Here is a 15857-nt window from a genome sequence, read left to right as displayed (position 1 = left end):
TTCACTGGTGTTCAGCAAGTGGATCCCACCCCCTCACTGAAAACAGACACTTAGGACTGGTCCTGTCTCCATGTGTGTGCAGCCAGTTAGGGTTGTGGGCACTATGATGTAGCATAAGCTGAAAACACACTGCTCCAGCTACACTGGATAACAAAACATCACCTATATAAGTCCTTGGATAAATATTATTTCTAATTTGAACTGATCAACCTCTGGGAAACCCCAGCAGATCAGCCTCCACAGCAGTCCAGCAGATATGAGCCTGGTGGAGAGTACAGGGAGGGGCCTACAACCACTTTTAGCTTGGACTGTTTAATTGGATGGTTTGTGCTGTGGGTGTGTGAGGGTATGCTGAACTCAGTGATGATGACCTCAAATTGGCCCTAATCGAGTCGACTCATTAGTGGCTGGCTCTGTTCAAGCTTTCTTCAGCCCCTTTATTTTACTGTAATCGTCCAAATGGGAGGGTGAGACAGAATGACCAATGTAGAGAGAGAGAGAATGGAGAATAAAAGACAGACAGAATAAATGGGAGATCAGAAAGAGAGAGAGGGTGAAAAAAAGATAAACAAAGGGAAAGAAAAAGAAGACGAGATGAGGGAGCGACAGAGGGGAAGCCTGCTTCCTGGCAGCCTCAGCTGCGTGCACATCTGTGTGCGAAGGGTCTGAGCAGACCCCCACGTGTTTGCTCAGGTCGCCTGATTGCCTTTCCTTCCTCCTCTCTCTCCCACTAAAGACCCGCTGTCCTTCCTCTCACTCCAATCACTGCAGCCAAGAGAGAGGGCTACTCCAGCAGACACAGGGAGGGAGAACACTCCCACTGAACTGCACTCACGACTCAGTTTTTGTCACATACAAATTCTTAAAAATTTGGCTGTTAGAGATTTTTTTAAAGACCTTGCGTGGGTTATATTGGTTCCAATTTGGTGAATTGGGGTTTGTGTTTGTGCATGAGCATGTGGGTATGTGCATACGTATGACTGTACGTGACTCCGGAGCTGTTCGCTGGAGTCTGCTGTCTGGGTACAATGGTCCAGCCCGGGGACTTAACTCCACAAAGAGGCCTTCTCTTAACAACACGCCATCACAGATAGAGGAGGAGCCTGACCAAAGCATTACCACGCTTAAGGGATCACAGAGCTTCCCTTGATGCATCTGATATTCCTTATGATTTTCATAATCAAGCACTCTTCATTAAAAGGAGAGTTTAGTCTTGTGTATATGTGTGTGCATGTAAGAATGATAAAGAGAGGCCAACTAAACTTACGAGGCAGTTTATTTTCCTTTATTTCCTTTACTTTTGTGAGATGGAAAAATGATAAAAATGTACAGCTCAGGGACTTTTCATCTAAGATAGGTCTGTTTTTCTTTACGTAATAACCATGAAATCAAAATCCTAAGTTTCCATGTGTCTTTGACGAAAGCTTAAAGAGGGAAAATAAATTATCGTAGCAATAATTATAACATCAAATATAACAACAATAATAGCAATTAAGCATTTATAAACACTCTTTTACTGTGTATTTTTCCATAAAAGTCCATTATTAAAAACAGGTGGTGAGCGTTGCGGAGGTGTACAATCCAGCATGTGAGGAGAGCACTGGTTTGTGGGTACTGTAGTCTGCATCTGACTGGTTTGTAACGGGGGTGTACGGGTGCTGTAGGTGTCAGACAGTCTTGAGACCTCCAGCACTGAAGGGTTTGTCTGTCCACAGCAGTTATGGACGACAGCATGGGGATGGACAGGGTGTACGTATCTCAGTATATAATGAGATGGCCGTGAGGTTAAAACAGCAGTTCTTTTTAAGACCTCTAGCGAGTCTCCTGTTACAGGGTCATGGAGAGGTGGGTACCAAAGTGACTTAGTAAAAATAAGCAAAAAGAATGACAAGCGTCTCCATTCACTCCATTCCTGCAAGCCTCAGTCACCAAGGGACTAAGAAACCCCTTGTCATATTAGCTCTTTACAGAGTCCGCAAAAGTCCTGCTCTGCAGTGTCCCATCAGTGAGGTCAGGTATGACGCGAGCTTCAGTCATTAAACCCAACTGAAAGTCTCTCCCCTCCAACCACTGTGCATGATGCACCAAGTCTGCTCAGCTTTCAACGTGATGTGGAGGCCATTTTAGTGTTAATGGCGATGTGGTGGCTCTTACAGGCGGAGGTGTTTTTGGTCTGGAGGGGCCTCAGTGAGGCTCAGCCCAGACCGGCGAGCGAGTGGAGTGGTGGGGGTGACCGAATGAAGGGTGAATGGGCGTGGGAGTAGGCAGCATGTGTCCCGAGTGGCTGAAGGGGGGCAGGTGACCCATGTGGGTCATGTGGCTGGTGAGGCCGTGTGCACCGCCGAAGGGAGAGGCCTTGTCCTGCATGCACTTAGATAGCTCGTCGAAGCCGTCCCCTGCTCGCTTGTTCCTTTTGGACTTGCTGGACATCTTGCGGTTGCGTGTCTGGATGCCTTCTTTCTTCATGGTCAGGGGTCTGTTGACCTGTGGAGAACAGCACATTAGCTCAAGGCACGCCAGACAAAAGCCTCACTGACAGTGTGAATAGTACATTATATAGTGGATGAGGTTTATTTTGCTGTTAGCGCCAGCTCATAATTGAAAAATGTAACCTAGAATATGTCACATGGATTTACATGCTGTTTCACGGTAGCCCAGTATTATGAGTTAGGCCAGTGTGAAATAACTGCTATAAATAAGGAACAGCTGTTTTGCATATATAGCTGCATTTATAAGGAGTCAGGGGCGTTTTTTAGCTTTTGTCTAATTTCAAACCAAACAGAACAGTCCGGGTCAATATGAATACATGGGGATGAGGGCCTGGCTAGAGCTGAAAGGAGCAGCCTCAGACAAATCCTCATCAGTGTAACCGACGCCTTTACACTGAAAGACAGTCCCACCCTGCAGCCTCTCCGGGGAGTAACGCCCCCCATTGAAACAAGCATGGATTAATAAAAAAAAGACGACCGGTGGGTTCTGCTCGACAGGGTGAGCAGGCTTTGCCTCGACACTCACAGTTTCACTGCTCCTAAATCGATACGAGCTGTCCGCCCACTTGACCAGTTAACCACAGTACCCCTCTTCCCCTCCTCCTTCCCCCCCAAAACCCCGCACTTGAGTGCAGCGGTGTTTGTTTAGTTTTTTTTTTCAGGACTTACATTGTGCAGTTTAAAGTAAAGGCCGCAGGCGTTACACACCGGGTCTCCGTTCCCGTTGCGCCTCCACAGGGTGGTGGTGGTGGTCTGACAGTTTGCACAGCAGGTGCCTGCACGTCTAGCAGCGGACTGAAGGGAACAGAGAAAATACATCATGAATAATGACCCATTCACATGTTGTAGAGAGATCAGCGCGGACCCTGAGCTGCACAAAAACATGTCGACATTTCGACACCTATAGAAGGCTAGAATCATTTAAAATGTAAGCCTATGTTATTAAAACCACAGCACTGACATCGCATGCAATAAGTTTGTGTTTTCTGCCTCAGCACAAAATCCAATAAGAGACAGAAAGTTTTTCTTAAATTAAAAGGCGGAACGTGGGCTTTCGTGCGGTTTCCGTGAGACCGCAGATCCATGTGGAAAATAAACATCAAAAGAAGCGACTCTCAATTCTTCTGTTTAAATCAATTGCATGTAGACCGCTACATCATGGTAAAAAAATGTCTAATATGTGCGTTAAAATATGCCAGTCACTGATTATCAATTTTAATGAATTAAAAATAAATATGCTATTACCTGGGTAATGAGGTAAAGTGGCTATGTAAACCCTCTATTTATCCTGATCTAGGGAAACTGAGCTACAAGTCGTGTAAGACCCGGTGTCCTGCCTGGCAATGTGCTCCTGCGTCCATTGCGGATCAATTCTTCACACATAATAAGAAACATTAGCTTTACATGCAAGAACCCTCCGGCTCTTTGCTTTGCAGCCAGCATCGAGGCTTTTCTGTTAATTAATTTCAGATGGGCTCGTTGCTTTTGACCTGGAGAGCAAACAACAGCCATGGTCTTTTTTTTTCTTTTTTTTTACGCGAAATAAAATAGTCTCAGTAACCGAAATAAAACGCCGCTGCGCGTTATGACTGTACCACGACCCACCGAGAATGACAAACAAGAGGAGAACATAAATCCATTTATTTTCCTATCCCCGCCCCTCACGGTCTGTCTCTTCACACACATAAGCGGCTCCTCCAGTGTTGTGATAATCTCTTTACAGTATATGTCAGGCTGGCCATAGAGAATGCAGCGCGCTGGTTGAAGGCGGAAACAGCCGGGAGCCTGACTTCCTTATCTGGGCCGGACAGATATCCGGATAGGAAACAACTGGATGCCCCTTTGAACACAACTCTGAAAAACACTTGAGCTGAAAATGCAAAAGCTACATACACATAGGCCGACCCAGTGGAAAATGTCACGAGCAGGATCGACGTGGAGCTGTTCAAGGGACCACCCGAAAAAGATATAAAATCTATGTCTATATATATGTATGTTATATATGTAATCTATATCTATATAACTATATGCTACTGTAATAAGCTTAAGAAAGTTTTTTTTTTTTTAAACCCACCAATTGATTGGCAAGTCAAATTACCAGCTAATGTTCATGAAGACCATTAGACCCAGGCTACACCGCCCACAATTATAATTAGCACAGACCCCTTTTTATTAAAGTTAAAGGTTATACCAGCACTAAACTTTTTTATTATTTAGGCTGTCTTTTTGTGTTAAGCTACTCATTTCTCGAATTTCCCCATGGCGATGAATAAAGTAGGCTATTGATCTTGTAATTCCTTCTTAATAATTTAGCAAGTATTATTATTATTATTATTATTATTATTATTATTATTATTAATAATTGTGTTGCAGTTTGTTTCTTTATTTTAATCACTAATACTCATGAAGTTAAAAGTGGCATGAGTTTCTTTATTTATACTAACCAATTAAAGACTTTTTAAATCATACAAACTTATTGTTATTTGTGGCTAATTTCCAGACAACAACTGGGTTTGTTTGTTTGTTGACAAAGCACCCAGTCAAAGTGAAAAAGAAAAAAAAACAATTATTTTGGCTGAACAATAAAGGATTCAAGAGTTAATGTAAAAAAAATATCAACACTTAAAAATAATAGGAAAAGCTATACAAAATATTAAAATAATGATGTGCTCTTGTTTGAGAGTAGCCTACTTAGGAAACCAGATTTTAAAAGATAGCCTAATTAAAATACATGGGCTTAACAAAAATTGTAAACTAATTGATGAATTGTTTTGAAAGCCATAAAATAAATTACTTATGGTGCAAAGAAATGTGTCCAGCTTCAGTAGGGTTAATGCCAGAAATGGCTGTGCAGTGGTACATCCACTATAAGAATGTTATATGTCCATGCTGCTTTTCATTTACTCAAGCATGGTGTTAACTAAAGCAGCATGGGCAATGGTATCAGTAACAGTATCAGAAGTACCAGCAATAATGATAGCAGGAACAATGGCAATAGTAGCAGTATTGTAACAGGCCATGAAGGCGGATCATCAGGGGGTGAGAGGGACAAACAATTCCAGGAAGATCATAGGGAAAATATAACTTTCCTGGAATTGTGTTGCAGGCATCTGCTTTGTGCTCATATTTGGGTGCCTTATCTTAGCGTAAAGCAATGAAGTGAGGAGTGGGACTCACCAGTCTACGTTTGGGCTTGATAAGTGGTCGGTTCTGGCCGTTCATCTTGTGGTACAGTCCGCAGGCGTTGCACAGGTAGTGGCCGGTACCATCCCTTCGCCACAGAGGGGTGGAGGTGGCACCGCAGTTTACACATTCACGACCCTCTGCATATAATTCAAGAGGAGAAAAGAAGAAATTTTATATAATTAAAAAATTCACCCTCTGTCGGAAGCAACACGTAGCAGCTGTGCAGCCCAATCAGGCAACTATACGGTGATGGATGACCCTAAATGGCCCTGTAATATGAAGTCAAAATCTGTCTCATGATGGTGACAATGTCCATATCAGAGAGCAGGTGTACCAAGTGTGCATGGCTGTCATGGACACAGACACCTCTATGTAAACCGATCCAGAGTGGGGAGGCCAGAGACAGCCAGAACATGTCCAGAGGTGTCCAACATGAAGAATGAGACACACCATCAAATTAGGACTACATTATTCATCAGCTCAGTGGGCACCCATGAGAGGAAACACAAGTGTGGGGATGGTATTAAATGTGGCGGACAATGTTGCAGACTTTTTAATTAAAAGCTTGCATGCCTGTTTGCCGCATTTAATAATAATAATAATGCAGAAATGGAGTTTAATCCAACGTTATTTTGTTGAAGTTTCTATTGTTCTTAAAAAGTGACTGGATGTGAACTAGACTGAGTGAGAACCACAGTGCATACTTCTGCTCTTCTATATAAAAACCTGCTTTTTTAGTTATTCCCACATGCTCTCCTCTCCTATTCAGGTTTGAATTACTTCAAACAGCCTGTTGCTAAACCGATTCATTTAATTCAAGTATCCCTCTCTCCCTAGAGCATCATCTCATTATTCCTATTATAATGCCAGCGACACCCAGAGTCCCACCCTCGCTCTACAATGGAATCTGACCTGAGCAAAAAGCTATGATCCTTTTGAAATGCATCGTGCCGCTTTTTTGTACCTCCCTTCTCTTCCGCTTTAAGTGTTGCGCAGGTCCAGCAACCACATTAAAGCAGGTTCATTAACACTTCAAATATTCATCAGCAATGACATGCATTCATGTCTTATGCAATGTTTAGTGTTGAAATAAGAAGAAGAAAAAATGGGAAGCTTCATGTGAAAAGGTAGTGTAGAGAGGAGGAGGAGGAGTAGTTCTGGTTTGAGGCTAGTTCAACAGGAAGCCACACTACTGTAAGGTATACAGTATGTGCTGACAGCTGAAATGTCATTGGGGCATTTTGTACAACAATCAATCATCATTACTGGCACAGGACATTGACTTTGATAGATAAGAGCCTTTTTAATGCCGTAGCTGATAGGTTTTGTTACTGATGCAGGCACAGTCTGGCCAGCTTCTTTTAAATGTCACAGTATGACATGTATTTGCTGCAACAGCTAACATTCACTCAGATTCCCCAGGTGTATTAAAACGCATGGGCACAATGGATGACAATATTGATAATACATTTGGAGCAACATAAGATGTTTCTTGATTATTTATTTTTTTGGTCCATTAATTCAAAGCACAACAGCTGGAACAATGTAGGGAAATTACAGACCCATTACCAGACTGAGTTGTTTTTCAAATGTCTGCACATTAATGTCAGACATTAGTCTAAATAATCCCCTAAACATTACTCCCAACACATGCAGTCTATTGAATCAGGTGCTTATCCAGACAGTCAGATAATATTCTGTGTTTTATTATACCAAACATTAAATTAAAACCAATTATATGCACTCTATAATCAGGATTGCGCAACGCACTGGTCTCCAAGAGAAAAGTAGAAGTAGGCTAAGTAACTGTGTTATTAAATACACTTTCATCTACTCATAGAAGCAGATCTACCTTGGATTTGGTTGCCCCCACTTCATGTCAGTGCACTGGACCAAGGCCATGCTTAAAAACACAAACAGCAGGGCTCTGTCGCCTGTGCTTTGTTAGTACAGGGGAGAGCTGTGGGCGGGGTGGACGTCGTGATTTTGTTCACTTCGAGGTATACAGGATATGGCAGGAGCCAGCGCGTCGTGTCTCCTTCATTTTTAAGTGCCACATTTAAAAGAAAACAAGTCTATGGCACGAAGAAGAAGCCATTTGACTGCTTGAACATAGACCCAATTAAATAAATCGATGTAAAATCTTCGTGAAAGAAGGAAATTGTGTCAGTGTTAAATCTCTTGCCAAACTATAATTATTGCGTTGTGCCAAAGCACCAAAAAAAGAAAACATAAATACAGAATAATTGATTGGTTTAATTAGCTCTAATCCTTTCTTTTTAAATCACCCCCAGAAACATCATGCGCATAAAGGTTCAAGTAAATAGTTGACCCCGATTAGTTCGATGAGTTTCATCTAAGGTTGATTCCTCACTAAAGTGAAGCCTTTTAAGTGGATGCAGGGAGGGGCGAGGAGTGCGATGGGACAAAAGATAAGACTTGTCAGGACAGGTTTTAAGAGGAGAGAAGGGTCCGATATGGAAACGATCACTCTTTTTGTAAGTGACCCACTGGAGCAACACGTTTGCATCAGCATTAACAATTAGATTAGTGCAAGACAGAACTGATAATTAAGCCATAACAGTTTTTTTTTTTTATTCCCGCATGGTGTAGAGCCCGTACACTTATTAACGAAATGTTTGTAAATAGCAGGCTATGAAAATATTATTACATGGTGAAAAACATTTATCTGCTGATGATTGATTTGTTAACCTTAGTGTGTAACGCTTTACCGCTATCAGCTGAATTAACAATAACCATTGCATAAGCCTTATCAGTTTGATCTGCCATCTGATGTGAGGGAGAAACACACGTGAGACTCACCTGAGCTCGACCTGGCCTTGCTCTTGCATTTGGGCGTAAAGCTGGAGGAGGACCCGCCGAGTAGGCTGCCGGGGTGGAAGAGACTGCCGCTGTAGTCGTGGGGTGTATGCAGAGGGTAGGCAGGGTAGGTCGGGATAGGGTGGTGCGTGGCCTGGCCATTCATCGAGGCCAGGCCGCTGCGGAGCGGACTACAGCTCTCCATTTTCATGCCGTCCGTCAGCTGCACCTGGTACTTGATCGACTCTTTCTCGTCCATCCTGGTCGAGCTGGAGGTCGGAGAGGTAGGGCCGGGGTCCGGGGACACGTCTTTCGGAGGGGTAGGGGGAAAACTGTAGAGGTGCGGGCTGGAGTGGGACGCAGGAGTGAGCGACGAGACCGGTGCCGTGCCGGTGCTGCTGCTGCAGGGGTAGCCGGAGCCGGTGGGGTGCAGGCCGGGTTTGCTGAAGTGGCTGACCGCCCATGCGTTATGGTGGTGGGCCGCGGACAGGGCTGCTTTCCCGGGGTCCAGCCAGGGAATACCGGGGCTGTGGATGAGGTGTGGTCGGCAAACCTGGTTCCCAGTGAGTCGAGCTGAAATCCAAAATAATGTATTTAATAAATACATAAATACATACTGTAGAGCCCGCACCTCTACAGTTTTCTTTCGACCACTTTCCATAACAGAAGTTACACAAGTCCTTTAACTTACCTGATAAATACTCAGAATGACTCGAGTCCGACATAGTTCCAGATGTAGATAAAATATAGGGAGTTAATTTAAAATAAGATTTTTTTTTCTTCCAACCGTTTAGGCTAGTTATTAAAATTATATTATCAGTTAAATGGTAGTACACACATCGTGTCTGTTTAGGATAGAGATAATAAAGACCTACTGCAGAAAACACACAAAAAGTAGCTTCTCGTCAGGGCAGTATCTTTTCATCGGCTGCAGCTCTCGGACTAAGGAATGTTATTAGTACATTTGCGGTTTTTATTTTATATCCGGGAAGTGCCTCTCTCTCCCTCCAGAAACCCCTGCCCCAACAGAGAGGGGTTAAATGACATACTTCCCTTTCCTCTCGCTGTCATTTGCTAGAAATTCCTTTTATGTTGTTGAATTGGCCCAGAAGTAAGTAAAGTTAATGAAATGACTGCACACTACATGGATTGTTAAGATTATACTTTCTAAATGAATAGACATAGGCCTATTACACAGCAACACACACATTTATAACCAAATATACTGTATATATACAGCTATTTTTGGTAATTGATAAGTTAAACCTAAACATGTGAAAAAAACATTTTTCAAACGTGATCCTAATTTCTCATCACATTCCTCAGAAGTGCCACTGCAAACGTGTGCGCATCTTACCGTGTGCTTGGCTGTATGTGACCCTGGCCCGGGAGTTGGTGTAGTAGGGGTTCCCTTGAGAGTCCAAGTGGTTCAGAAACATGTCAACTTCGTCCTGGGGCAGTAAAGGCGCCATCGGCTCCATGTAGTTGTGGCTCAGACTGTGGTGGTGAGAGTCCGGGTGCTGGCCATTCAGCACAGCGTGATGGTGCGCCATCCACCGAGACTGATCGGCCGCTGCGACCTCCATGGCTGAGCTGGCCGTGTCCTTTCCTCTGAAGGCGTCTCTGTGTGTTGGGCTACTTTATGTTTGCTTCCAAGTGGAAGTTAAATCCTCCTTACAATATAGTTCGTGAGCTGTGAAAGTCTCGGCTGTGTTTATTTAGGCCTAGTTTAGAAATAGAATCCTTAAATAACCCGGTCTCCTTTCTCCTCAGTTACCTGCAATGAGATGAAAACAAAATGTTAATTTATAAACACCGTGGCTGCTCCACCTCCGCTTCCACGCAAAGAAGAAGCGTCCTTTATATATTTTATCTAGTAATCATAGCACCTGGCACGTGAAATAAACTTTGCACATTTTACAGTCCGGATTAATGGTCGAAAACAAAGTAGTGCACAGCTGTATCAATGTCGAAGCAATGCATCCCGTCCCCGCATAAAGACAAAAATACCAATATTTCCTCCGGATAGGCTACCTGTTGCAATTTCGACCAGCTGATGGCAAACACAGCTTGGATGCGTAAACCTCCTGATCCATGCAGTGCTCAAGCTCAGTAATGAGATGTGGCGCAGACTGATGCGGCTGGCGCCAGTAAATTCCCATATCAAGCCACGTGGGGCGGGGCCTCGGTCTGAGCCAATCACAGCCAGCCCTGCCACAATTGGCTCGCTGCATCCCTGCTCTCCTTCTTTCAATTTCCATTTCCCTGCACCGAAAAACTAAAAGACTTATCAATCAGCAGTGTAATTTCTCGGGGGTCTTTCTTTCTCATGAAGCTCACACTGAATGAGCAATCGGTCCCTGATAATCTGCTTTTTTAGCGGCAGTTAGAAGCCTAAAGACAGACATCTAGCATGAAGGGAAATTCAGTCTGCACAATAGGCTATAGGCCTATGGATTAATGGTTTAGAAAGCGTAATCTATTGTAAATCGCTTTCACCTGTGTCTGCAAAATATTGTAACAATATTAATCATCTGAGAAACATTTTCAAGACTTTTAAGTGGTGTTAGAATCCACTTGCAATATGTCGCTGATTGAGCTTCACATTACCAACAGTACTTGTAGGCCTAAGTGTTGTTTTTCGCATACTGCTGTTATGTAAATAAACAGCGTTTTCAGCACCTCTAAAACCAACAGAGGAGGAGTCGATTTATGACCCCAAAATTGGCCCCATTGTTGGGAGCGCCTAATTGTCTTTAATTAATAGCAGTGGATTTCTCTTGTGAAAACAGTGGTTTTGTCTCGGGAACAGAGCAATCAAACACAGTTTACATACGAATGGCGCCGCTTTCTGGCACCAGGGTTGGGCGCAAGGAAAACCAGTTGGTGACCACCAAAGTGTCTCCTAACGCCATCATTCAAAACGTACAATACAAATCAAAACAGAAATCCAACCCCTACACAGAGGCGTATTTATTTATTTGTATTGTCATCATTAGCCTATTGTTATTTGCTGCCTTGAAGGATACAAAAAAAGTTCTGCCAGGGTGAATTGAGGAAAGGGCTATTATCATTTCAAAAAATAAAATCGTATTCTAATTGCAGAATTGGCTGCTGTGCGTAATTATTAGTCCGTCATTAGGATGCACTGATCTGCTGTGTGTGTGTGTGTGTGTGTGTGTGTGTGTGTGTGTGTGTGTGTGTGTGTGTGTGTGTGTGTGTGTGTGTGTGTGTGTGTGTGTGATTGACATGGAATAATTGGAGGGTGCTCGGAGCCTAGACTGGCCGCCATGCTGACGCCTTGACCTGACGTCACAGAATCACGGGGGGTGGAGGGGGAGTTGCGGGGGTGTCACGTGAAGCTTGTGATACCTGTACAAAATCTCCGTGTCTGAAAGACCCTTCATAACTCTGATGATGCATGTCATTAGGACAATCATGCTCTGATCTGCTCTCTCGTGTGTGTGTGTGTGTGTGTGTGTGTGTGTGTGTGTGTGTGTGTGTGTGTGTGTGTGTGTGTGTGTGTGCGTGTGTGCGTGTGTGTGTGCGTGTCTGTGTCAGTCATCAGTCATTAAATCAGTGGCACATTGCCAGGGGCAGCGAGTTGATGAGCTCAGCCCTTTGAGCTTGTCAACTCCTAAAATCAACAAATTAGTGCATGTGGGGCAGCAGAGGGCCAGCTAACCGAATAACTGACATTCCTTGGCAGGTGGAGTGAGAACATGCTTACCTTTGTATTCATTATCCTTTATGGATCCTGTGCATTTAATGCAAAACGGATACATCATAAATTATACACTATTTGTATGTCTAATATTTCATACTGCTGAATAATTGCTGAATAACATGCTTGCACCTGAAGCAATGACTTCCTCTGTTCAAGCATGAATGGATGACCAGCGATGCTCCTGTTCTTCAGATTAGTATAGGCTACTATATACTATAGTGAAATAACTTTTTTTTTTCTGAGCACTGTAACATGTCACTATAGCCTGCAGTGGTCAGCCTGTGTTCCTGTGTTGTTTTCTGGCCGTGCTAACCACTGTGCCTTGGAGAGTGTGTCAGGCTCAGGCTAGCTGCTGCATTCCCATTGTTGTTTGCATGTTTGCCAAATGGATTACTCAGCAGGATTTAGCCCTCTGTAATTTATACCTTCATTAATCCCATTTGTATCTATGCTGGAACAAAAGATGGGAGAGGGTGATGGAGGGTTAGTGAAGAGGGGGGTGGGGGGTGGGGGGGGGGGGGGGGGGGGGGGCTGCTGTTGCTTTCCTTCTGTCTTTCTCAAGGACACAGCAGTATTGTTTCTTCCAGGGATGCTATCCTAGACTGAAGAACAGTATCCCTCCCACAACACCTACAGCACTGGGTGAGAACTGTGTGCAACAACTGTATCGCTGTGCAGCCACAGTGGCTAATGAACTACAAGATTATCATTCCGATCCACGGTGTTATTAAATGGGATTGGTTTTATCTACCTGTTTGTTCCCATTGGGCATGGTCATCCATCATTATCCAGAGTGGAGGTGTGTGACTGTGCGAATGTGTGTGTTGGGGGGGGGGGTGAAGAGGGGGGTGAAGAGCCACAGTGGAACTTGTGAAGATAAGCAGAGCCAGAGAGAAGAGAATGACACAAACCAGCTGAAGCATTATTGTCCCCTTTACTCACGGCTAATTAGATCGAGCCAGGGCACTGAGGGGCTTTATGGACCCAAGCACCCAGACACAGGACCATATAACTGCTGGGAGAGGGGCCTGGAAGCTGCTATGAGCACAGCACTCACTCCCATTTAAGCAGCTTGAGCTCAGAATAATGACATTTCAGAATAGGGCAGCCAGGACACAAAACATGAACTACTGCACACTTAACAAAAAGGATTATGGAGCAGAAGATGAATCTTAGCTTCAAAACCCCTTATTGGAGCTTTAAATAAAGAACAATTTTTGAAAAGTTCTCTATAGCTCAATGCTGTAATGGTCCTAGAAACGGTTTGATAAAAAAATAAATAAAAAAAAGTCAAATGTGAAGCAACAGCTGCTCAACAGCAGTGTTGAAATATGTTCATTCATTTTTTCAGCCATTTAGTCACTCATTCATTAAAATAACTAGATGTTTCTTTCTTACTCTCATTGCCTTTAACCTACATATCTATGTTACACACTGTTCTCACTTACACAAAGGTTCACACAATGACAAACGAAAAGTCCATAAAGCATTATGCAGACAACAGCACAGGTAAGAGGGGGGGGGGGGGTAGTGTAAAAGGTGCCATGTATTTGCTCCTGCATGCCTGTGGAGACCCCAGCCCGCCCTGTCTCTGCTCCTCTATTGTAGTGTTGTGATTGCTCTTGCTGCTGATGGAAGATCATTGCTCAAGTCATTATGCATTTTAAAGCGTGACAATTGAATACTTTTGTCATAACTAAGTGTCTGTGTCTAGCCCATTTCGTGATCGAGTTTTTTCCCCCCTCTCTCTCTCAGGAATAGAACACCTTGCTCGCGGCAACATAAAGTGGGCTATTAAAATGCCTTTTTGACAGTATATTTACGTGACTGCGTGAATTCTTGGACATTTTAGAAATACTGTAGGCATAATGTCTACTAGGCGCAATATTATGGTTGGTATAGGTGCATTCATTATTAAATTTGTCTCAATGTTGGTCTTATTTTTTATTGTAGAAAAATAATTTAGGTTAAAAAAAAATATATAAAAGCAGACTATCCCAGTGAATATGACAAAAGTAGCTAATACCGCATATTTACAATGGATAGGAGGTTACTGATATGCTTTACACGTTTAAGCCAATATTGTGCCGCTTTCTTGTCAGATGTTACGGAGGTTTAGCCTTCAGTTATCGAATAGCCGTGACAAACTAAGGCTGAATGTGAAGGTAAATATAAGCTGCAATTATGAACAAAGCGTAAAAAATAACAATCATGAAAGCTTTAGCTCAAGAAATGTGAGCTATTGTATTTTTCTACAATAATGTTTACCATCGAAGAGAAGAATCTTTTTTTAACCAATTATTATAGCCTATATACCATGTAGTATTAGCATATTTTACTATTTAAATGGCAAAAACATTTCCCAAAAGAAGATTTTAAAATAGCAGATAGTCTAAAAATATGAATAAATCACTTACCTGCTCCAGTAAACAGAGCAGATCAGCGGAGTGGCTGCGCTTTCTATGTCACACCAGAGAAAGTGGGTCCATTCGATTCACTGCACAGCTTCGGCGCCTTTCTCCAAAATAATGGCTCAAAATAAACCGATTGGAAAAGGTGTCCAGGCGGGCCCTGATTTTTAAAGATGCTGTCGAGAAAACATAGAACAACCGGTGGCCTGGAGCCGCTGCTCGCTGTCTCATCTCCCGGAGAGTGCTGTGTGTGTCTGCGCTCAGTGTTTCCCTCCTCTCTCGCTGTATCCAAACCTCTCTGAATATGAGCAAAAACTTCAGTGGCCGTATGAGAGGCTGCAGCAACACAGCAACGTAATGGCACGTCAGCCAGCAGCCTATCTTCCGGGTCCCGGTTAAAAAACTGGCAGCAATAGCTACCTGTGCTCTGCCAGGAGGTGATCAGTAGAGTTTACCTTGCCCCTTACAGAAGGTCCCAGCATTTCATCGTTTTATGTCAAGGACCCTATGCACTCACCTTCAACACACTTCTGGTAGATGTTTGGTGTTGCTTATCACTGAATGCAGAATTGCCTACAAGGTTAACGTTGTGACATTATAGGACTATATTTCACTTCTCTGGGAAGTCAAATAATAAATAAACTAAATAATTGCATTTGGTTGAGGACTCCTATAGGTTCTTTCAAGGGCTTGTGGATGTCTCTGTGCCCCACTTGTGCAGGTGCAAGATAATACATGCACAATCACTGTGAGTTGTAGCCTAAACGACCAACATAGCATAGCCAAAAGAAAAAAAATTAACATTTGGTAAGAAAGTGTTACATATATATATATATATATATATATACATTTGCAGTGATGGCTCAACGTATCTACACGTTATTTATAATATTTGTTACTCTTGTGTTTGTTTTTACTAAAACTTGGGTGAGACTGACTCCTAATTGACTTAGGCTACTGAGATTTTGCTTCATGACTCTCACACCCCCGTCGTCCCCCCCGAAGAAAATACGGTCCCCTCCCTCCTTTTTGTGCTTTTTATCCCACACAGTAACAACAACTTTGTAAAACATGCAAAGCCCCTAAAATCTCCTGCACGCGACCTGGGCTCGTGCGCGGCGCTGGAGCCAGGCAGGTGCAAGGGGCGCGAGGACCTCTGCAACTCGGGGCTCGTGCTCCCCAGAGTACACACTCAAACAAAAAGAACGAAAAGAAAAGACAAGT

The 15857-nt window shown here is 43.3% G+C and overlaps 1 protein-coding gene across 3 annotated transcripts; it reads right to left on the bottom strand.

Annotated features, from left to right (window-relative positions):
• Positions 1-1258: 1258 nt before the first annotated feature.
• Positions 1259-14955, bottom strand: gata2a (GATA binding protein 2a). 3 transcript variants are annotated; one of them, XM_078247899.1, is made up of 6 exons: positions 14640-14955; positions 9853-10272; positions 8500-9068; positions 5667-5825; positions 3159-3284; positions 1259-2484 (listed from the first exon to the last, which is right to left on the bottom strand). In XM_078247899.1, exons 2-6 carry the CDS (start codon positions 10079-10081, stop codon positions 2185-2187), a joined length of 1383 nt encoding a protein of 460 aa, XP_078104025.1. In that variant the 5' UTR covers positions 10082-10272; positions 14640-14955; the 3' UTR covers positions 1259-2184. The 3 variants fall into 3 exon arrangements, with proteins under 3 accessions (XP_078104025.1, XP_078104026.1, XP_078104024.1); XM_078247900.1 differs by lacking the exon at positions 14640-14955 and adding an exon at positions 10530-10637 and having other exon boundaries at positions 5667-5812; positions 8499-9068; XM_078247898.1 differs by lacking the exon at positions 14640-14955 and adding an exon at positions 10530-10637.
• Between the last annotated feature and the right edge of the window lie 902 nt (positions 14956-15857).

The sequence above is a fragment of the Sander vitreus genome, chromosome 4 (genome assembly GCF_031162955.1).
Source record: "Sander vitreus isolate 19-12246 chromosome 4, sanVit1, whole genome shotgun sequence".
In the NCBI taxonomy this organism is placed as follows: Eukaryota; Metazoa; Chordata; class Actinopteri; order Perciformes; family Percidae; genus Sander; species Sander vitreus.
The sequence above is the reverse complement of the archived record's forward strand: the minus strand, read 5'-3'. Positions and strand labels throughout refer to the sequence as shown.

What these genes read in the sequence shown, in the direction of transcription:
- gata2a (XM_078247899.1), bottom strand. Translation starts at nt 10,081, where the DNA reads ATGGAGGTCGCAGCGGCCGATCAGTCTCGGTGGATGGCGCACCATCAC. An exon ending in GCAAGGCCAGGTCGAGCTCA is followed by an intron (nt 5,826 to 8,499) that starts GGTGAGTCTCAC and finishes TTTTCTCCTCTT; the next exon opens with GAATTATATGCAGAGGGTCG. An exon ending in TCAAGCCCAAACGTAGACTG is followed by an intron (nt 3,285 to 5,666) that starts GTGAGTCCCACT and finishes TGTTCCCTTCAG; the next exon opens with TCCGCTGCTAGACGTGCAGG.